Source organism: Festucalex cinctus, chromosome 15 (genome assembly GCF_051991245.1).
Source record: "Festucalex cinctus isolate MCC-2025b chromosome 15, RoL_Fcin_1.0, whole genome shotgun sequence".
Classification (NCBI taxonomy): domain Eukaryota; kingdom Metazoa; phylum Chordata; class Actinopteri; order Syngnathiformes; family Syngnathidae; genus Festucalex; species Festucalex cinctus.
Genome location: NC_135425.1, coordinates 4,930,261 through 4,954,601, shown reverse-complemented (window position 1 = coordinate 4,954,601; position 24,341 = coordinate 4,930,261). Strand labels below are relative to the sequence as shown.

The 24,341-nt window shown below is 38.2% G+C and overlaps 1 protein-coding gene across 1 annotated transcript in view; it reads right to left on the bottom strand.

The window, feature by feature from the left end:
• psmb7 (proteasome 20S subunit beta 7) overlaps positions 1–24,341 on the bottom strand; it is a 94,636-nt gene that overhangs the window by 22,865 nt on the left and 47,430 nt on the right. Inside the window, exons 4-7 of the mRNA XM_077497431.1 lie at positions 21,414–21,554; positions 21,205–21,320; positions 20,301–20,359; positions 20,072–20,223 (exon numbers count right to left, since the gene is read on the bottom strand). Of these exons, the coding sequence (XP_077353557.1) occupies positions 20,072–20,223; positions 20,301–20,359; positions 21,205–21,320; positions 21,414–21,554 (468 nt within the window). The remainder of the gene's footprint in view (positions 1–20,071; positions 20,224–20,300; positions 20,360–21,204; positions 21,321–21,413; positions 21,555–24,341) is intronic.

Below are 24,341 nucleotides of genomic sequence, written 5' to 3'. Positions count from 1 at the left end.
ACCAAAATTTGAAGACATATGTAACAGCCCTCGAGGTACAAAAAACTCTTTTTGAACCATATGCTAAACCTAACAGGAAGTCTGCCATTTTGATTTACTTTGGAACATGTTGCCATTTTTTTGGCCATTTCATAGGGGTCTTATTTTAACGAACTCCTCCTACAGAGTTTATCCGATCATCTTCAAACTTGGTGTGATTCATCTTAAGATGTTGACGATGAAAAGTTATTGAAAGCTTTTTATTTCGTCGCACGCTGTTGTCGTGGCATGCACTGTTGGCAAAGGAAAAAAAAATCCTTCTTAATGCAGCGTTCCCAGTTGGACGAAGCAGCTCGAGCTACAAAAATTTGTAGACATATGTACACATTTGTCCACATATATATATTTACATATGCATGTAAAAAAATTATGTCAGGCTAAACTAAATGGTTGATTAGGCCCCACACATTCTCACCTTACCATACCCGGCCCTCTTTGCAAAAGGTTTGAACACTCCTGGCCTAAACCTAGGTGTATACTCAAACTATGCACGCACATAAAGCCTGGAACAAAATGTGTAATTTAGAGGGTTCTTGTTTTGTTTTTTGTATTCCTTATATTTCATGTCATTATACTTGACACACTATTTTTACTACTCACTGAATCAGTTATAAGAACATTTAATTGATACAATCCAATCACATCCTAGAGAATTGAAAACACATTCAATCATGAGGTTGTTAAGACACATTTACTTCTGTAGCACTTAACCACAAACAAGTTGCGACATCCCCTGATCTAACCCTCCAACCGGGCAAGGAAAAACTTTCAGGGGTCATATTTTAACGAACCCCTCCTACAAAATTTATCCGACTGTCTTCAAACTTGGTGTGTTTCATCTTAAGATGTTTAAGATGCAAAGTAATCGAAAGTTTTTTATTTTGTAACACGCTGTTGCCATAGCAATGCATTGTTTGTCAAGTGCTGCTTTTTTTTTTTTATACACATGAAAACTCATGGAACTTTGCAAACACATCAGACTTGTCATGAACATGAATTTTCAGAGATTTATTGTGCAATTTGAAATAAATAGCGCCCTCTAGACCTTTTTATGAAGCATTTCCGATTGTATGATTATGCTAGACCTACAAAAAAGTATTATGTAGCCATTTGCCAAACCAAAGAGGAAGTCCGCTATTTTGATTTTATTTTGGGAATTATACATAATTTTTGGCCTTCTTCATTAAACTTTGCACAGACAAGGCATGGAAAAAACTAACATTTTAAATGGTCCTTGTTCCATGTAACAGTACCCCAACGTGCCAGTACCCTGACGTGCAAGTAACCCAACGTTGTGCTCAATAGCGCCCTCTATGCATTTTTATGGAGCATTTCCAATTGTATGATTCAAGCGATACACAACTAAAGATGACTTGACCTAGATTTGTGAAAACTGGGAGGCATACCTATTAGCTTAAGACCTACAAAAAGTATTCTGTAGCCGTATGCTAAACCTAAAAGGAAGTCCGCCATTTTGAATTTATTTTGGGAATTGCGCACCATATTTTGCGTTTTGATTAAACTTTGCACACACAAGGCTTGTCAAAAACATTTTAGATGGTCCTTGTCCTATTTGACAGTACCCCAACGTGCCAGTACCCCGACGTGCAAGTACCCCAACGTGGCACGCCTTTGCTGTAGCGATGCATTGTTTGCAAAGAATTTTTTTTTTTTATATGATTCAGCTAGATGTGTGAATATTGGGAGGCATACCTATCAGCCGAATACCTCGACAAAGCATTCCATAGCAATGTGAACAAACACAAAAAGCATGGCAAAACATTTACAATTTAGACGGTTTCTTATGAAACAGTACCCTAACGTGCCAGTACCCCGACGTGCAAATACCCCAACGTGGCACGGGTTGCGAGGGCCCTTTATAGCTGCTCGCAGCTCTAGTTATTATTATTATTATTATTATTATTATTATTATTCTCCGCAAACGATCACATTTTTGAGACACTAAACGTGACCGAAAACTCACCAAACTTTACACGCACATCAGGCCTGGCGAAAAATTTGATATTTTAAAGTCGCCATACATGATAACAGAAAAATGGCTCCTTAGCGCCCCCTACATAGGTTAAACGGATCCCTGTCCCGCTACGATTGTCCGACGGCTATGAAAATTGTGTGGCACCTGTAGCACATCCCAATGAACAAAAACCTCTTTGAAGTGTGTACCCTAAAATAGACAGAAAGTGAGGTATGAGTATTTAAATGTCCAATTTTTGCCAATTTTTGCACATTTACAGGGGTCATACTTTTGCCCGCTTCTCCTACACGGTTAACCCGATTGACTTCAAACTTGGGATGGACCATCTCAACACCTGGGACAACATCATTGTGAAAAATGAAAAGTTTTTGATATAATATATGACGGCGGCGGCGCATCAAATTTAGAGTTTAAAAATTCTTACTTCACGAGGCATTGCCGGTTGTACGTTTAATCTAGAGCTACGAAAATTGGTACACATATGTAACAGACTATGACCTACAAAAAACTCTTTTTGAACCATATGCTAAACCTAACAGGAAGTCCACCATTTTGATTTATTTTGGAACGTGTTGCCATTTTTTTGGCCATTTCATTGGGGCCTTATTTTAACGAACTCCTCCTACAGTGTTTATCCGATCATCTTCAAACTTGGTGTGATTCATCTTAAGATGTTGAAGATGAAAAGTTATTGAAAGCTTTGTATTTCGTCGGACGCTGTTGTCATGGCATGCACTGTTTGCAAAGGAAAAAAAATATCCTTAAAGAAGCATTGCCAGTTGTACGAAGCAGCTAGAGCTACGAAAATTTGTAGACATATGTAACAGCCCAAGATGTACAAAAAAGTCTCTTGGTGCCCTGTGCTAAACCCAACAGGAAGTCCCCCAGGGGCCGGGCATCACATTTTGAGCTAAAAAAACTCCTCTTTAACAAAGCATACCCGGCTGTACGTTTCACCTAGAGTTACCAAAATTTGTAGAGGTATATAACAGCCCTCGAGGTACAAAAAACTCTTTTTGAACCATATGCTAAACCTAACAGGACGTCCGCCATTTTGATTTACTTTGGAATGTGTTGCCATTTTTTTTGGCCATTTCATAGGGGTCATATTTTAACAAACTCCTCCTACAGAGTTTATCCGATCATCTTCAAACTTGGTGTGATTCATCTTAAGATGTTGAAAATGAAAAGTTATTGAAAGTTTTTTATTTCGTCACACGCTGTTATCGTGGCATGCACTTTTTGCAAAGGAAAAAAATCCTTCTTAATGAAGCATTCCCAGTTGTACGAAGCAGCTAGAGCGACGAAAAATTGTAGACATATGTAACAGCCCAGGATGTACAAAAATGTCTCTTGGTGCCATGTGCTAAACGCAACAGGAAGTCCCCCAGGGGCCGGCATCACATTTTGAGCTAAAAAAACTCCTCTTTAACGAAGCATTCTCGGTTGTACGTTTCACCTAGCGCTATGATAATTTGCAGGCATACATAAGAGCCCACGATGTACAAAAAAGTCTCTTGGAACCATGTGCTAAACCAAACAGGAAGTCCGCCATTTTGATTTATGATGGGATTTGTTGCCATTTTTTGTGGCCTTTTTAGGGGTCATATTTTAACGAACCCCTCCTACAAAATTTATCCGACTGTCTTCAAACTTGGTATGTTTCATCTTAAGATGTTTAAGATGCAAAGTAATCGAAAGTTTTTTATTTTGTCACACGCTGTTGACATAGCAATGCATCGAATTGCACACCATATTTTGCGTTTTGATTAAACAGACAAAGTATTCCCGGTTGTACGTTTCACCTAAAGCTATGATAATTTGCAGGCAAACATAAGAGCTCAGGATGTACAAAAAAAGTCTCTTGGAGCCATATGCTAAACCAATCAGGAAGTCCACCATTTTGATTTACGTTGGGATTTGTAGCCATTTTTTGTGGCCTTTTTTAGGGGTCATATTTTAACGAACTCCTCCTACAAAATTTATCCGACTGTCTTTAAACTTGGTGTGCTTCATCTTAAGATGTTTAAGATGCAAAGTTATCGAAAGTTATTTATTTTGTCGCACGCCGTTGTCATGGCGATGCATTGTTTGCCAAGTAAAATGCTGCTTTTTTGTTTTGGTCTAAACATGTGCAAAAACTCATGAAACTTTACACACACATCAGGCTTGTCATCAGCATGAATATTTTAGAGATTTCTTATTCAATTTGCAATAAATGGTTCAATAGCGCCCTCTAGACATTTTTATGAAGCTTTTGCAAATGTTTTGTGTTTTATGATTCAGCTAGATTTGTAAAAATTGGGATACCTATCAGCCTAAGACTTACAAAAAGGTTTCTAAAGCCATATGCTGAATCAAAAAGGAAGTCTGCCATTTTGATTTACTTTGGTATTTGTAGCCATTTCTTGGGGCCTTTTATAGGGGTCATATTTTCAACAGAACTTATCAGATCGTCTTCATTCTTTGGCGTGTTTCATCTTAAGATATTTAAGATGAAAAGTTATTGAATTTTTTTATTTTGTCACACTCCTTTGCTGTAGCCATGCATTGTTTGTGAAGAAAAATGCTTTTTTGAGAGTCTAAATATGGGTGAAAACTCACAAAACTTTGCACACACACCAGACCTGTCTGGAACATGAATATTTTATTTAGAGATTTGTTGTGCAATTTGTAATAAATGGCTCAATAGCGCCCTCTAGACATTTTTATGAAGTCTTTCCGATTATATGATTCAGCTAGATGTGTGAATATTGGCAGGCATGCCGAATATATTCAAAAAGTATTCTATATAGCCATGTGCCAATCCATTTTGATTTTATTTTGTTAATTGTGCATCGTTTTTGGCCTTTCCATGAAACTTTAAAAACACAAAGCATGGCAAAAACGTTTACAATTGAGATGGTTTCCTATTTGACAGTACCCCAACATGCCAGTACCCCGACGTGCAAATACCCCAACGTGGCCCGGGTTGCGAGGGCCCTTTATAGCTGCTCGCAGCTCTAGTTATTATTATTATTATTATTATTCTTTATTCTCCGCAAACGATCGCGATTTTGGGTACCTAAACATTCACGAAAACTCACCGAACTTTGCACACTCCTCAGGCCCGGCGAAAAATTTGATATTATTAAGTCGTCATAACAATGCGACTCGATAGCGCCCCCTAGCGTGGAAAAATAAAAACCAAGCCCGGCACGTTTGAGCTAGTGCAACAAAAATCGGCAGGCACGTGTAGCACCCCGAGACGCACAAAAAAGTCTATTGGGACCATGTAGCTAAAATGTACAGGAAGTGAGCTATGAATTTTTTAATGTCCAATTTTGGCCGATTTTGGCACATTCACTGTGGTCATGCTTTTCCCCCCTTTGCAAACATTTTTCATCCAATTGACTTCAAACTTGGCATTTATCATCTCAAGACCTGAGAGAACAACTGGGCAAAACATCTTGCCTTTTTGAAATACTATATGACGGGGGCGGGGCATCAAATATTGCCTTTAAAATTTCATTTGTCCAGAAAGAGCAAATGCTTAATAACTCCCATGTTCAAGCTCCAAAAAATCTCAAACTTCTCAGGCAACGTAATAGTCACGGCCTGAAAACATCTATATGATAAAATTCAGTTATACATATAGCGCCACCTAGTGGTTACAATAAATGTCATACTTTACGTTTTTAGCTACTGTGCTGAGCTTGTTGAAGGGATCCATTTGAAAATTGGTCAGAAAAGCCTTAAGATGTTGATCATGCCCCACACCGAATATTGTAACTTTTCGCCAAAGGGCGTGGCCGCTACGGTGACGCAAAGTCTGAAGATTTTTCGTGAAAATAAAAGCTGCATTAACTTGACCGAGATGATCCTATCTTCTCAAAATTTCACACATTTGATGAGAGTCCAGCCCTAAAGACATCTACTGACTTATATTTCATCTAACTGATAGCGCCACCTAGTGGCAATTTTTTTTCTTACGAATTTTCTTCTACGTTTTTCTCCAAACACGTTAACTGGACCTACCTCATATTTGCTCAGATGAGGGTTTCGGCCTTCATGATGTCACAACACGAAGTTTGTGAGTTTTCGCGAATTGCTGTGGGTGTGGCTAAGCGCTGTTCGCCAAGAAAACAACGCCAGTTTTGAGGGTCTAAACATGCACAGAAACTCATGAAACTTGGCACACACATCTGGCCTGGTAAAATGAGCAATATTTTATTGTTGATTGTGCTATTTTTACAAAAATGACTCAATAGCGCCCCCGAGAGGTTTTTAACGAAGCAGCCCCGGTTGTACGTTTAAGCAAGAACGACGAATATTTTTAGGTGTATGAGGGAGCCCAAGACCTACAAAAAAAGTCTCTTGGACCCATATGCTAAAATGAACAGGAAGTTAGCTACGAATTTTTGAATGTCCCATTTTTGACAATTTTTGCACATTCACAGGGGGCAGACTTTTGCCCACTTCTCCTACACGTTTCATCTGACTGAGTTAAGACTTGACCTGGACCATGTCAAGACCTGAGCCAACGACAGGGGGAAAAATCTTGACCTTTCGAAATACTATATGATGAAGGCGGGGCATAAAAATTTGTGTTTCGCACTGAAAAAGGATATGCTTAATAACTCCCCGGTACATGCTCCAAAAAATCCCAAACTTGACATGTATGTTAATCGTCAAGGCCTGAAGCTATCTCTATGACAACATTCAGTTATATATGCAGCGCCACCTAGCCCTTGAGGCATAAAAAAAAAATACCCCACATACGGTATTTTGTACAAAAAATGTAAACTCATTCTAAGTGTGATAACTAAGTCATTTATGAATATTCTTTTAGTTTCCACCACTCAAAATGTTCACTGGCATCAGACTTATCCAAACATATATATATTTTTATTTATTTTTGATAGCCTCTGTGGACATTAAAAGCAATATCGTGAATGAAGGATATGCTTAATAACTCCACGGTACATGCTCCAAAAAAAATCCCACACTTGACATGTATGCTTATAATCAAGGCCTGAAGGTATCTCGATGACAACATTCAGTTATAAATACAGCGCCACCTAGCCCTTGAGGCTTATATAAAAAAAAAAAAAATACCCCACATACGGTATTTTGTACAAAAAATGTACACTCATTCTAAGTGTGATAACTAAGTCATTTATGAATATTCTTTTAGTTTCCACCACTCAAATTGTTCACTGGCTTCACACCGATCCAAACGTATGTACGTTTCCATTTTGTTTTATTCATTTTTGATTGCCCCTTTGGACAATAAAAGTAACATTGTGCAATGAGTACAACGAGCGATGATGTGTATATACACTTTTACAAAAAATACCAATCAGGGCAACTCATTGCCTAAAAATAAAAAAGGACGCTGATTTTTGCAGGTCTTAACAATCACCAAAACCCGTTGAGCTTGACACACACACTGGCAAAAAAATATTCTACATGTAAAGGTTTATTATGCCATTTTCAAAGAAATTTTGCTTCCAATATGCCAGTACCCCAACGTGCAAGTACCCCAACGTGCAAGGACCCCAACGTGGCCCGGGCTGCGAGGGCCCTTTATAGCTGCTCGCAGCTCTAGTTATTAGGGCCCGAGCAGCGACCGCTGCGAGGTCCCTATTGTTTTTGTAAAAATTATTATTATTATTATTATTATTATTATTATTATTATTATTATTATTATTATTTATTCTCCGCAAACGATCGCGATTTTGGGTACCTAAACATTCACGAAAACTCACCGAACTTTGCACACTCCTCAGGCCCGGCGAAAAATTTGATATTAAGTCGTCATAACAATGCGACTCGATAGCGCCCCCTAGCGTAGAAAATAAAAACCAAGCCCGGCACGTTTGAGCTAGAGCAACAAAAATTGGCAGGCACGTGTAGCACCCCGAGACGCACAAAAAAGTCTATTGGGACCATGTAGCTAAAATGTACAGGAAGTGAGCTATGAATTTTTTAATGTCCAATTTTGGCCTATTTTGGCACATTCACTGTGGTCATGCTTTTTCCCCCTTTGCAAACATTTTTCATCCAATTGACTTCAAACTTGGCATTTATCATCTCAAGACCTGAGAGAACAACTGGGCAAAACATCTTGCCTTTTTGAAATACTATATGACGAGGGCGGGGCATCAAATATTGCCTTTAAAATTTCATTTGTCCAGAAAGAGCAAATGCTTAATAACTCCCATGTTCAAGCTCCAAAAAATCTCAAACTTCTCAGGCAACGTAATAGTCACGGCCTGAAAACATCTATATGATAAAATTCAGTTATACATATAGCGCCACCTAGTGGTTACAATAAATGTCATACTTTACGTTTTTAGCTACTGTGCTGAGCTTGTTGAAGGGATCCATTTGAAAATTGGTCAGAAAAGCCTTAACATGTTGATCATGCCCCACACCGAATATTGTAACTTTTAGCCAAAGGGCGTGGCCGCTACTGTGACGCAAAGTCTGAAGATTTTTCGTGAAAATAAAAGCTGCATTAACTTGACCGAGATGATCCTATCTTCTCAAAATTTCACACATTTGATGAGAGTCCAGCCCTAAAGACATCTACTGACTTATATTTCATCTAACTGATAGCGCCACCTAGTGGCAATTTTTTTTCTTACGAATTTTCTTGTACATTTTTCTCCAAACACGTCAAATGGACCTACCTCATATTTGCTCAGATGAGGGTTTCGGCCTTCATGATGTCACAACATGAAGTTTGTGAGTTTTCGCGAATTGCTGTGGGCGTGGCTAAGCACTGTTCGCCAAGAAAACAACACCAGTTTTGAGGGTCTAAACATGCACAGAAACTCATGAAACTTGGCACACACATCTGGCCTGGTACAATGAGCAATATTTTATTGTTGATTGTGCTATTTTTACAAAAATGACTCAATAGCGCCCCCTAGAAGTTTTTAATGAAGCAGCCCCGGTTGTACGTTTAAGCAAGAACGACAAATATTTTTAGGTGTATGAGGGAGCCCAAGACCTACATAAAAGTCTCTTGGACCCATATGCTAAAATGAACAGGAAGTGAGCTACGAATTTTTGAATGTGCCATTTTTGACGATTTTTGCACATTCACAGGGGGCAGACTTTTGCCCACTTCTCCTACACGTTTCATCTGACTGAGTTAAGACTTGACCTGGACCATGTCAAGACCTGAGCCAACGACAGGGGGAAAAATCTTGACTTTTCGAAATACTATATGATGAAGGCGGGGCATCAAAATTTGTGTTTCGCACTGAAAAAGGATATGCTTAATAACTCCCCGGTACATGCTCCAAAAAATCCCAAACTTGTCATGTATGTTTATCGTCAAGGCCTGAAGCTATCTCTATGACAACATTCAGTTATATATGCAGCGTCACCTAGCCCTTGAGGCATAAAAAAAAAATACCCCACATACGGTATTTTGTACAAAAAATGTAAACTCATTCTAAGTGTGATAACTAAGTCATTCATGAATATTCTTTTAGTTTCCACCACTCAAAATGTTCACTGGCATCAGACTTATCCAAACATATATATATTTTTATTTATTTTTGATAGCCTCTGTTGACATTAAAAGCAATATCGTGAATGAAGGATATGCATAATAACTCCACGGTACATGCTCCAAAAAAAATCCCACACTTGACATGTATGCTTATAATCAAGGCCTGAAGGTATCTCTATGACAACATTCAGTTATAAATACAGCGCCACCTAGCCCTTGAGGCATAATATATAAAAAAAAAAAAAACACATACGGTATTTTGTACAAAAAATGTAAACTCATTCTAAGTGTGATAACTAAGTCATTTTCATCTTTTAGTTTCCACCACTCAAATTGTTCACTGGCTTCACACCGATCCAAACGTATATACGTTCCCATTTTGTTTCATTCATTTTTGATTGCCCCTTTGGACAATAAAAGTAACATTGTGCAAGGAGTACAACGAGCGATGATGTATATACACTTTTACAAAAAATACCAATCAGGGCAACTCATTGCCTAAAAATAAATAAGGACGCTGATTTTTGCAGGTCTTAACAATCACCAAAACCCGTAGAGCTTGACACACACTGGCAAAAAAAAATTCTACATGTAAACGTTTATTATGCCAGTTTCAAAGAAATTGTGCTTCCAATATGCCAGTACCCCAACGTGCCAGTACCCTAACGTGCAAGTACCCCAATGTGCAAGGACCCCAACGTGGCCCGGGCTGCGAGGGCCCTTTATAGCTGCTCGCAGCTCTAGTTATTATTATTATTTATTCTCCGCAAACGATCGCATTTTTGAGGACCTAAACATTTACGAAAACTCACCGAAATTTGCACATTCTTCGGGCCCGGTGAAAAATGTGATATTCTGATGTTGTCATAACAACGAGACTCTATAGCGCCCCCTAGCATAAAAAAATAAAAAACAATCCCGGCACGTTTGACCTAGAGCTACGAAAATTGGCAGGCACTTGTAGCACCCCAGGACGCACAAAAAATCAATTGGGACCATGTAGCTAAAATGTACAGGAAGTGAGTTGTGAATTTTTGAATGTCCAATTTTGGGCCATTTTTGCACATTCACTGTGGTCATACTTTTCCCCCCTTTGCAAACAGTTTTAATCCGATTGACTTCAAACTTGGCATGTATCATCTCAAGACCTGAGACAACAACTGAGCAAAATATCTTGACTTTTCGGAATACTATATGACGGGGGTGGGACATCAAATATTGCCTTTAAAATTTCATTTGTCCAGAAAGACAAAATGCTTAATAACTCCCATGTACAAGCTCCAAAAAATCTCAAACTTCTCAGGCGACGTAATAGTCACGCCTGAAAACATCTATATAATAAAATTCATTTATACATATTGCGCCACCTAGTGGTAACAATAAATGTCATACTGTACGTTTTAAGCTCCTGTGCTGAGCTCATTGAAGGGATCCAGTTGAAAATTGGTCAGAAAAGCCTTAAGATGTTGATCATGCCCCACACCGAATATTGTAACTTTTCGCCAAAGGGCGTGGCCGCTACGGTGACGCAAAGTCTGAAGATTTTTCATGACAATAAAAGCTGCATTAACTTGACCGAGATGATCCTATCTTCTCAAAATTTCACACATTTGATGAGAGTCCAGCCCTAAAGACATCTACGAACTTATATTTCATCTTACTGATAGCGCCACCTAGTGGCATTTTTTTTTCTTACGAAATTTCTTCTACGGTTTTGTCCAAACACGTTAACTGGACCTACCTCAGATTTGCTCAGATGAGGGTTTCGGCCTTCATGTTGTCACAACACGAAGTTTGTGAGTTTTCGCGAATCGCTGTGGGCGTGGCTAAGCGCTGTTTGCCAAGAAAACAACGCCGGTTTTGAGGGTCTAAACATGCGCAGAAACTCATGAAACTTGGCACACACATCTGGCCTGGCAAAATGAACAATATTTTATATTGTAGTGTGCTATTTTTACGAAAATGGCTCAATAGTGCCCCCTAGAAATTTTTAACGAAGCAGTCCCGGTTGTACGTTTAAGCAAGAACCACGAATATTTTTAGGTGTATGAGGGAGCCCAAGACCTACAAAAAAAGTCTCTTGGACCCATGTGCTAAAATGAACAGGAAGTGAGCTACGAATTTTTGAATGTCCCATTTTTGACGATTTTTGCACATTTACAGGGGGCATACTTTTGCCCACTTCTCCTACACGTTTCATCCGACTGAGTTAAGACTTGACCTGGACCATGTCAAGACCTGAGCCAACAACAGGGGGAAAAATCTTGACTTTTCGAAATACTGTATGATGAGGGCGGGGCATCAAAATGTATGTTTCGCACTGAAAAAGGATATGCTTAATAACTCCCCGGTACATGCTCCAAAGAATCCCAAACTTGACATGTATTTGTAGAGTCAAGGCCTGAAGGTATCTCTATGACAATATTCAGTTATATATGCAGTGCCACCTAGCCCTTGAGGCGTGAAAAAAAATTACCCCACTTGCGGTATTTTTACAAAAATTGTAAACTCATTCTCAGTGTGATAACTAAGTCATTTATGAATATTCTTTTACTTTCCACCACTCAAAATGTTCACTGGCATCAGACCTATCTAAAAATATTTATTTTTTATTTAGTTTTATTTATTTTTGATAGCCTCTATGGACATTAAAAGCAGTATCGTGAATGAAGGATATGCTTAATAACTCCCCGGTACATGCTTCAAAAAAATCCCAAACTTGACATGTATATTTATAATCAAGGCCTGAAGGTATCTCTATGACAAAATTCAGTTATAAATACAGCACCACCTTGTCCTTGAGGCATAAAAAAACAAAACAACAACCACACTTACGGTATTTTTACAAAAATTGTAAACTGAGTGTAAGTGTGATAATTAAGTCATTTATGAATATTCTTTTACTTTCCACTAAAGATGTTCACTGGTATCAGACCGATCCAAACATATCTACTTTTTTATTTTTATTTTTTTATTTTTGATAGCCTCTATGGACAATAAAAGCAACATCGTGCAATGAGTACGAGCGATGATGGGTATATATACTTTTGCAAAAAATACTAATCAGGTCAACTCATTCCCAAAAAATAAAAAAGTACGCTGATTTTTGCAGATCTTAACAATCACCAAAACCCATTGAGCTTGACACACACATCACACCTTGCAAAAAAAATCCACATGTAAAGGTTTATCGTGCCATGTTCAAAGAAATTTTGCTCCTAATGTGCCAGTACCCCAATGTGCGAGTACCCCAACGTGCAAGTACCCCAACGTGGCCCGGGCTGCGAGGGCCCTTTATAGCTGCTCGCAGCTCTTGTTTGTTTTTATTTTTTCTCCTTTTTGTTTGGTTTTGTTGGTCCGAGATGTTACAAGTGCAATGTTTCAAAGGTAAGAAAAATGCCTTATCAATATTACAACATTCTCTCTTTGAATGTAAATGGGTTGAATAATCCCATCAAGAGAAGTAAAATGATAGCTAAAGTAAAAAAGGAGAAAGCCAGTGTATTATTTTGGCAGGAAACTCATTTATCTGATGGTGAACATGATAAATTAAAGAAGATGGGCTTTAGAAACTCCTTCTTTTCATCATATAAAAATGGTAAAAAGAGGGGTGTTGCTATACTGGTGGCAAATGTTAAATTTGAGTTTATATCTCAAATCAATGATAAGGAAGATAGATATGTCTTAGTAAAAGGAAAAATTGACCAAAAAGAAGTGACTTTGCTCAATGTATATGCCCCCCCTAAAAGTGATATATTGTTTTTTAGAAGGGTTTTCAATCTGATTGCAACAGAAACATATGGGACTCTTATCTGTGCTGGAGATTTTAATATACTTTTGAACCCGCAATTGGATACATCTAATAGAAAAAGAGGAAAGAATTCAACTGAAAAAAAAATTAACAGGATGATGAAAGAACTGGGTTTGATTGATGTCTGGCGGGCCACACAGGGGTCCAACCCAGGGTACACGTTCTATTCTGCACGTCATGCAGCCTATTCTCGACTGGACTATTTTTTTGTGCTTAATAGGGATTTACATAGAATAAGAAATTGTAGAATAGGCCAGAGGGACCTCTCAGATCATACAGGCGTTTATCTGACATTACATCTTGATAGCAAACAACGGAAAACTATGTGGAGACTCAACACTGGGATGCTTACTGACCACACCTTTATACAGTCAATGGAAAACGACCTTGCCCTGTATATGAAGGACAATGATACAGGGGATGTAGCCCAAATATCTTATGGGATGCAGCCAAAGCTGTACTTAGGGGGAAGCTAATAGCAAGGATGTCTGCACTGCGAAAGGCAAAAACTGAAAAATTGACTAAATTACAGGGAAAATTGAGAGATTTGGAGGAAGCATATATTGTCGGAAAGAACCCCAAAGTGGTACTTGAAATTAGAAATGTCAAACAGGAAATAGATAAAATATTAAGTGAAGAGGTAGAGAAAAATATAAGGTTTATGAAACAACGATACTATGAAGCAGGCCCTCGGGCAACTAAATTGTTAGCAAGGAGACTAAAAAAAACAACAGGCTGAAAATACAATTTATAGTATTAGAGATCCGGTAACAAATAAAATGACTAATTGTCTGGAGGGAATACAAAGTGCATTTGAAACTTATTACAAATCTTTATATTCCCAGGCAAGCCAAAATGATGAACATCCAATTATTGAATTTCTTAATTCATTAACTTACATACATTAGGTACAGAAATTAACGATAACCTTATATCCCCAATAACAAGGGATGAAATAAATGATGCTATTTCAAATTTAAATTCATCCAAATCATGTGGGTTGGATGGTTTCCCCCCGGCATGGTATAAGTTAATGAGAGAACACCTGCTTCCTCTGCTGGAGCCTTGTTTTAATTATGCCTTTAAAGGGGGGCCCCATCCCTCCCTCTTGGAGAGAGGCTTTCATATCAGTGATTCCAAAAGAGGGAAAGGACAAAATGGAATGTAAAGGTTATAGACCGATTAGCGTCCTGAATATTAACTAGAAATTGTATGCCACCATTTTAGCAAAAAGACTGCAAAAAGTGATGCCATGGTTAATAGATGAGGATCAAACTGGATTTATAAAAAACAGGCAGACTCAAGACAACATAAGGAAGGCCTTACATTTAATAGAACAGATCCATAAAAATCAAATGGATGCTGTCGTCCTCAGCTTAGACGCGGAAAAAGCATTTGATTCCGTTGGGTGGGAATTTTTGTACTTGGTGATGGACAGATTTGTTTTTTTGTAGAGAATTCATAGGATGTATTCAGGGTCTCTATACCTCCCCTACAGCAAGAACAAAGGTTAATGGAAGTCTCTCTAATTCAATACATTTACAACGTGGATGCCGACAAGGTTGTCCCCTTAGTCCTAGCCTTTTTAATTTATTTATCGAACCATTAGCCCAAGCAGTTCGCCAGGAGACGGGATTGAGAGGTATCCCAATAAGAGGGGAAGAATATAAAATATGTCTGTATGTGGATGATGTATTAATTACATTAAGGAATCCTCATTTAGGCCTGCCTCTACTAATGACAATGTTGGAAACGTATGGAAAATATTCTGGTTATGTCCTAAATATACATAAGACACGGGTTATGGTGATTAATTATGCCCCTACACAGGACCTTTTTACAAAGTTTAATTTCAAATGGCAGTCGACTCAAATTAACTACTTGGGAGTGTGTTTACCCAAAGATCTTTCACAGTTATTTGAAGTCAATTATATGAGTATTAATAAGACAATATATGATGATCTAAATAGGTGGAGCTTGCTCCCTCTTGATTTTGGCAGTCGAATTAGAACGGTAAAGATGAATATCCTTCCGAGACTTCTGTATCTTTTTTTGTCATTGCCGGTAGACATCCCCCCGAGACAATTTAGAGAATCAACATATTTCACGATTTGTTTGGAATAATAAGAAACCCAGAGTCAGACTTGCTACCCTCCAGCTTCCAGTGGAAAGAGGTGGTATGGCCCTCCCGTCCCTGAGGGATTATTATTTAGCAGCACAGTTGAGACCTCTGGTAAACTGGTGTAACCCACTTTATATAGCTGAATGGAAAACTATAGAGTTGTCTTTGACTGATGTACCAACAAAGGAATTGCTGGGATATGCAGAAATGGTAAAGGAAACATTACTAACAACTAGTCAGTGGGTTAATTTTTCACTGGAAGTGTGGGAAGAAGTGGTTAAGAAATTCCACCTCCAGGAACAGATTACTTTACTTATGCCTGGTTCACACGGCAAGATTTTAAAATTGTCGGCCGATTTCCAATCTTTGACAGACACCACACGTGAAGAGAAAAAATCACGGGAGTTCCAGTTTTAAACGTACCGTGCGTGGTGTGCGGCCTCACTGCACAATCAACACAGTCCACACGAGCCGAGTTCATTCAAGAATGTGACGGGAAGTCTCACAAAACCTTTCGAGATTAAACGTGGCTTCCGAGTCGTCAACATGAGTGAATCCTGGTTTTCAGCCGAAAAAGCGGCATAAAAAGAAAAGGTGTTGCTTAAAGGAGTGTAAATGGGCACTGGCGAGACATCGCTTGCCCTCGGCTCAGTGCTGGCGGCGCGGGTTGGCGTCCCACCCGAAGACCACCTTTATTTGTGGAGAATGTGTGTGCGTGTATTAAAAATAATAATAACAATAATAATAATAATAATAATAATAATAATAATAATAATAATAATTATTATTATTATTATTATTATTATTATTATTAAAAAAATAAAAAGAGTGTAATAGTGCGAGCGAGCACGGACTTTCTGCTGAGTCATGACTGTTTTGATTTTGGATTCCCCACCGTCTTCCTCGCTGGCTCGCTTTCTGATTGGCTGCATGTCACTGTCAATCTGCTGCGCGGAGCGAAATCGGGCCAAAAAAATCCAACATGTTGGATATGCCCGATTTCAAGTCGGGGGTCCTTCCGAGCGCCGATATCGGGAGGCGCTGTGTGTGGTGACAAGACACACGGCAGGATTATCGGTGAAGATTATCGCTTGCGTCTCGGCGCGTCCTTACGATTGTCGGGAGGGGAAATTCGGGGCTAAAAATCGGGCCAATTCTCCTGCCGTGTGAACCAGGCTTTAGGTGGCCAGCATATGATTCTGAATTTACACCATCTTTGCTAGACCATAGTTACAGGCAATGGATCTGTGGTGGCATTACCTCTATGTGCAGAATTGTCAAAAACTGGGAGCTCAGAAGCTTTGATCATTTATGTCAGAACCATGGGTTAGGCAGGCAGGATTTTTATAGGTACCTGCAGCTCCGAGATTATTTTTATAAAAAATTGAGAGGTCGTGACCCAGTAGTTCAATCAAAGATTGTCCGCATATTTGTGGATGCTTACGACTCAGCCAGTAGCAAAGGATTAATAAGTAAATTCTATAATGGTATTGTTTCATTAAATATGGTCACCACAGACTATGTGAAGCATCACTGGGAGAAAGAACTGAACATCGAAATAACGGACAACATGTGGCTGGATTCTTGGAAAACGCAAGCTTCTTCTACTGTCTCCCGGACTTGGAGGGACTTTTGCTGGAAAAACTTAATTCGCTACTTTATTACTCCAAAGTGGAAGTCTAAATAGACTGGTACACAGTTGAGCTGCTGGAGGGAATGTGGAGAGCCAATGGCGGATCACGCTCATTTATTTTGCTCCTGCCCCACCATCCAGTTTTTCTGGAGAGAGGTGGCAGGGATTGTTTCGAGGGTTTTGCATCTTGATATATGTGTGTCCTTTTCAGTTCTTTATCTAGGAATTATACCGGAAAGATTGGAAAAAAAGCGATGTTTATCTTTATCGGATTTTGTTGGCAGCTGCCAAGAAGGCTATCACAAAACACTGGATGCAGAAAACCTGTCCCAGTGTGGACCTTTTTGTTGATATTGTAAAACAGATACATGTCTTAGAGCAGATGACATATACTATACGTCTTCAAAAAGATCTGGGTGAAAGACGATGGCAGAAATGGTATGCATACCTGAGCAATGCTGCAGATTGTCTGTAAGGATGTGTCATTTGAGGTATTTTATTTTTGTTTAGGCATTTTTTTGTGTATTTTTGTTTGGTAACATCTCGGACCCCTTTTTTTATTATTATTATTATTATTATTATTATTATTATTATTATTAGTTTTTTGTTATTTTTGTATTTGGTAATCCCTTGCAATGTTGAGAGCTCTTTGCAAGTCTGCTTGTTTATTTGTATGACTTTCATTTTGTATGTTGAAAAATGGTCAAATAAAAAGTTACAATATATATATATATATATATATATATATATATATATATATATATATATATATATATAAAACAAAAGGTTAAGCCTTTAAAGCAGTTGTAAACAAGTAAGAATGGTTTTATTCTTGACACAAATCTATACAATAACCTTGTATACTTCATGAATTTTTTTATATGGACTTGTTATTCAAAGCAGAGAATCTTAATTGTGAAAGTTTGTGCGCAGGTGGCACCCATTGAAAATTAATTGGGGAAGGGTTTAATTTTATGCATTATTTATTTATTTTTAATAAATATTTGACAGTTTAATCGGTAAACAGTATTTTTTTTCTGCCAAAAATCAGTATCATCAAGGTCCTCAAAAAATGCATATCAGTCGGGCCCTAGAGAGATGTATGAAAAGTATCTGTAGGGCCTTTTCTGAAGTAAGGAAACAGCCTTAGTAAGCTAGAAGGACAAAATAATTAAAAGAATTGAGGTTTGTTAATGTTGTTGGTTGTGCCCAAGTAGAATTTACGAGTAGAATTTGCTATTGCTACACACACATCCTTGTGTATATATATATATATATATATATATATATATATATATATATATATATATATATATATATATATATATATATATATATATATATATATATATATATATTAGGGGTGTGAATTGCCTCGTACCTGACGATTCGATTCGTATCACGATTCACAGGTCACGATTCGATTCGATACCGATTAATCCCGATACGAATTTATAAGTCGATTGTTGCGATTTTTTTTCATTCAAATTTAGAAAATACTAATCAGTAAGCTTGTAGAGTGTAAGATTTATATGAAAATGTATTATTTATTTATCTGAAATTTCAGTCTTATAGAGGTTGTAATCTGTTTCATGTTTAAACAGCATTAAAATAAAATATTAAGGCTTAATGTTCCGTTCATATAACATTCTTCCATGCTTAAGGTGTGAATCCTAAAAAAAAAAAAATAAAAAATAAAAAAATAAAAAAAAAATCGATTTCGCCTATTATTGAATCGATTCGAGAATCGCGCGATGTAGTATCGCGATATATCGCCGAATCGATTTTTTTTAACACCCCTAATATATATATATATATATATATATATATATATATATATATCTCTTTGTGAGGACATCCATTGACATAATGCATTTCCTAGACCCTTACCCCAACCCATCAAAAATGATTGCCTAACCCGAACCCCAACCATAACCCAATTCAAACCTAAACTCTAAAACCAAGTATTGACCTTCAAAAAGAGGTCTTGCAAAGGGAGGACCGGCCAAAATGTCCTCACTTCACAAAAATGTCGTCATTCTGTTGGATAAAGACGTATTTTGGTCCTTACTATGTATTATGTACAAGAACACACACACACACGCACACCCCAACACACATTTTTTTTCTAAGTGTTGATTCTAGTTTTCTTTAGCACAGTGCTTTTTCCTAATTTTAGTCATCTGATTTCATTATCTTCTACACAAAAAATGCTTGATGCCTGAGAAGAGTCTATTCTTGTCAAATCATTGTCACTTTTTAAACAAAAGCTGAGACAAATCAACGGCTTGGAATTTGGATAGTCAACGGTAAATGCAAATATTAGCAAGTAACAATAGGAAGATATGTGAATGCAGGGGAAATCTGTGTGCATACTCCACGTTTGTACTGACGCCAGTTACAAAAACTGCTTCTCGGCTGGAAATCAAAAGCACCATTGTCAAATCAATATTCCTAAGTTTGAAAACAATACTAAAATACAACAAAACATGATTACGATAACTTTAAGGAACAAAACTAGTGATAGACCGATATGGTTTTTTCAAGGCCGATACCGATACAGATTATTTGTAGTCAAGTCGGCCGATAACCGATATTTCAAGCCGATATTCATTTGCAGTAAAATGGGGGGGAATTCTTTCAAACTATATATAATTTCTCACTGAGTAACAAATTCATGTGAATGTAGCTCATTTGGGGTTTTTGTTAGGGTTCGTAAAAACGTTTCAAAAAGATTTTCGCGGTGAAAAATTGTGTGAATATGTTCCAAATGTGTATTCGACAAATAAAAACTGACTGCGAACATCTTACAAATCCTGATGAAAACCCCAAATTCGCTACGTTCGCAAGTATTCCCTGCTCAGTGAGCTTTATCGGCCTACAGATTCAAAAAATGGCCGATGCCGATATTTGGCATTTTGACAAATATCGGCGCCGATAATAATGATTTTTGCTCTGACCTGGAGCCTTTCTTGTTGGCCACATCATGGGGTCGGATGTAGTCCACCTTATCACTGGTGATCACACACAGATCTATGTTGCTGCCAGAACCCAGATCATTGAATATTCCTGCAGCAATGGCATCACGCACTAGTGCCTTAGCTTCTTCTTCCTACATAAGGAGAAACACATCAAAAGTAGATTTGACTGTTTGATTAGCGTAATCAACAATTGTTAGATTTGACTTACCTCCATACCAGGTTTGTATCGGTCTTCAAAAACTGCTATCGCAGCCAGGGAACCAGACCCTTGTAAAAAGAACATAATGCTGTTTAACTTCATGGGGGTGCTTCAAGTGGCAGAAATAGTGTTAAAATTGTGCTACAATATTTTTACAAACCCAATTCCAATGAAGTTGGGACGTTGTGTTAAATATGAATAAAAACAGAATGATTTGTAAATCCCGTTCAATCTATATTCATTTGAATACGTTACGAATACAAAATAATATTTAATGTTCAAACTGATGAACATTGTTTTTAGCAAATAATCAACTTAGAATTTTATTTATTTCTTTATTTATTATTAATTTTTTTTTTTTTTACTTTTGGGAAGAGCGGGGATCTAACAGCCACCCTTCAGGTTACTTGACAACCGTCTCTACACCCTGAGCCACGGCCACTTACTTATCATATTGTGAATCATGCGATGTTTATGTGGCATAGTTGACTATTTCAACCTGTTTAAGATTGTTCTACTAAAAGCTGGTAACATTTTTAAAAAAATAAAAATTTATTTATTTATTTTTATTTTTTATTTTTTTAAAGTTATTTTCAATTGAATAGATTTTCAGTTATTGTTTTGACTGAATAGTTGATGCATTGTGCCAGCAAGGGTTTTGTGGTAATTCTCTTGAATAAGTAAATATTGCTTCTGTCTAAAACTAAGGTGATTATATGGTTGTTTATTCCAGCCAATGGCATTCACTCACCATAAATAAATTGAAAAATAAAAAATAAAAAAATACAGATAATCAATGTAATTGGAATCGGCCGATCTTACTCAAAGATGATCTGTATCGATGTCAGCGGCATAAAACCCTGATCGGAGCATTCCTAATATTTATGTTTAGGATGCGGTTGTTGAAACTGACCCATGGTGACATATGGAAGCTTGTCTGTAGAGCCATGAGGGTAGATGCTGTAAAGATGAGGACCGTTACAGTCCACCCCACCAAGGACCAGCGCAGCACCAATGTAGCCCTGATACCTGAATTTAAAAAAAGGATAACAAACCTTACCTAGGTACTGATTAAAACTGGAGTGGAATATACTGTACACTGATTAAGCTCAGGCAGTATACCTGAAAAGCATTTGCTTGAACATGCGGTTAGCAGTGGCCACACGTGGCAGTCTGCCTGTAGAGAGGGCGTGTAGCTCAAGATTGGAGGAAATAATCTGAGTGGTCATTTCTGTGTCTGCAGCCGTTCCTGCTCCACAACAGCTGTGTAACAAAAACAAAAAAAAGTTATACAGCTGGATGACACCTAATTTCAGATATAACAGATCAAGTAAGGAAAAACAAATTGCTAATGAAAAGTCCCTTGTCATGACATGCATTGTTTCCACTGTTTCAAGCATAATATAGGTTAAAAAATGAGCCTGTGACAAAAAGCCTGTGTTTAAGTTTAACATCTATGCGGTTTGTAGACTGTACAGTATGCAATAGCTGATGAAATGCCAAAGGCAGAAAAACGAGCCGATTAGATTTAGGTGACGTTGTGACAAAGATATGCTACGCAAGTAGTGCTTCGTGCGCCAACTTCATTCTTCGCCCGGAGAGGCTGTCCCTACCATAGGGACGTGTCCGCCAACTAGAACAGATTAATTTGGTAAATGTAGATGCGGCGGACGCAACAGTTAGCGTGGGCTGTAGCGGGCCTGCTAGTCAGTTAGCATCAGCCCTAAGTGGCCTGCTAACCGTGGTGAGCCTGTTCAGACTCATAGCAGATTTAGCCTGTACTTCATGTCGGTCAACTTGCTCCCATATTTTAGTTATAGGGGACTCAATCACGTGTAACATTAAGCTTAAGAATTCAGCCACAATAAAATGTATTCCTGGGGCCAGAGCACACAACATTGAAGCTAAGCTGAAGGAACTGTCTCACATAGTCTGGAAAACACCAGGGAGATGCACACAACATTAGCTATTCGGACATAATTCATGTCGGTTTCAACGATACTAGGATGAGGCAATCAGAGATTACTAAAAAGGACATAGGCTAGGGTTTGTAATCTCGCCAGAACGATGAGTCAGCATCGAGTGATTGTCTCTGGTCCCTTGCCAGCGAGAGGCAATAATTAAAGGTTTAGCAGATTATTCTCGCTTAATCGGTAGCTGGCTAGTTATTGTAGCAAGCAGTGATTTCATTTTGTAGATAAATGGCCCTACTTCTGGGGGCGACCTGACCTGCTGAGGATGGACGGCCTTCACCCTAACTGGAAAGGCACCATCACTCTTTCTAGAAATATAGATTACTGTTTGAGCCTTCCATGACAGTGCACATTAGAAGAGCAGGCCGGGCGGTGATTAACAAGCCTGTTAGAACGGGTGTGGAGTCTGTAAGGCTAGAGCTAACTAGCGCTATGCTAAACTCATGCAACACAGTTTTATGTAGATTAGAGCGTTGTACTTTTCATACAGATTCACTAGCCACCATTGCACCACATACTGACTTGCTTTCTATAGAGATGGATGCTCAAGACTCTTCCGTGGTTGGTTACATCAATAATAAAATGCTTTCTTCGAATAAAAATATTTACGAGCCGATAACTACTTACCAGATTCCTACAGTAATAAACTTATGTCGCGATTTTCATCGTTCGAAGTTCAAAATGAAACGCAGGCAACGTAATGTTGTTAATATTATGACTTGGAACTCTGTAATGTTAATGTTCAGTGATGTAATTTCGTTACGTGCATCATACTTTGAATAATGAGCTCATGTTTGGTGGGTTGTATAACTTTCTCGTGTGTTAGTAACTATTCATGTGGACAGCTAAGATAGTGCTTGTTAATGTGAATTAGCAATGTTGCAGCCCAGTTATTATTTAGACAAGTACATCTGTGCCATTAAGTGATACAGTACAATACAGTAGTGAGAGAATAGTGTGCCCATATACACACACGTGTCTATAAGTGTAAAACACATTAAACAGCAGAAACTGGCAGCGGTCCACCGCAACAATGTCTGTTTAACCAAGTTATTCTTACTATTATTATAACCAAGTTATTTTACTCTACCTTTTTCTGCGTTGATTGGGGCATCGTAAGTGGCAGTAAACTACATGATGAAGTGTGTTGTATCCTGAAGCTGTCTTTTGACAGTTCTCTTGTAGAGAGGAGAAGCATGATATTGCTGTTCTCGTTTTTAAGATCCTCAGCTTATCAAAACTGTCTATATGGTAACAATAACAATAATCAAGGTCTACAAGAACTGTATGGTGTTCAGGGATGAATAGTTTTTCTCATGGAATTTTTTTATTTTTTTTTGCTGTAGTAATAAGTAATGCCACAGCTGATGCACATTTTGAATGACAGGGTTCCTCCTATTACTTCAAAATATAAAAATATGACATTTATAGAATAAAACTACAAGTATCCCAAATGCTATAAAAGATAATGTCACATTGGCCCCCACATTTAACTCCCCCCGCCACCAACGTCTTATTGCAGATAGACGGATGTAAAATGAAAAGTGCAGTGTGAGAATCCCTTGTAAAGAACGGTTAGGGTTTGCATTATTCCAAAATTTGGTGCCAACATTTTAACTTTTACTGCAAATGAATATCGGCTTCAAATATCGGTTATCTGCCTCCTTGACTACCGATAATCGGAATCGGTATCGGCCCTGAAAAAAGCATATCTGTCTATCTCTAATTTTTATACTCCTGCATTTGGCTGAATGTTGTGGGTCTGGAGACTGCCGCTGCTTTCTTTCCCTCCCTTCTCCGCGGCTTGGAGAGGGAGTTAGGTGTCAATGACCGTTCTGGATGCTGTTTTACTGGTTCTGCGCTCATTCGTCGGGATGAGATCCGGTGCAGACAATTACACCTTGAAGTTGCTCCCATGGAGATTGCTGCCCCGATCGACCGGGCTGGTTTTGGATGATGACCCACTTCCCTGATGACGTCTTCTTTGCAGTGCTTCAACTTTCTCAATGGACTTTTGCACTATTTTAGTTACTAATGTTTAGTAGGGGTGTGAATTGCCTAGTACCTGACGATTCGA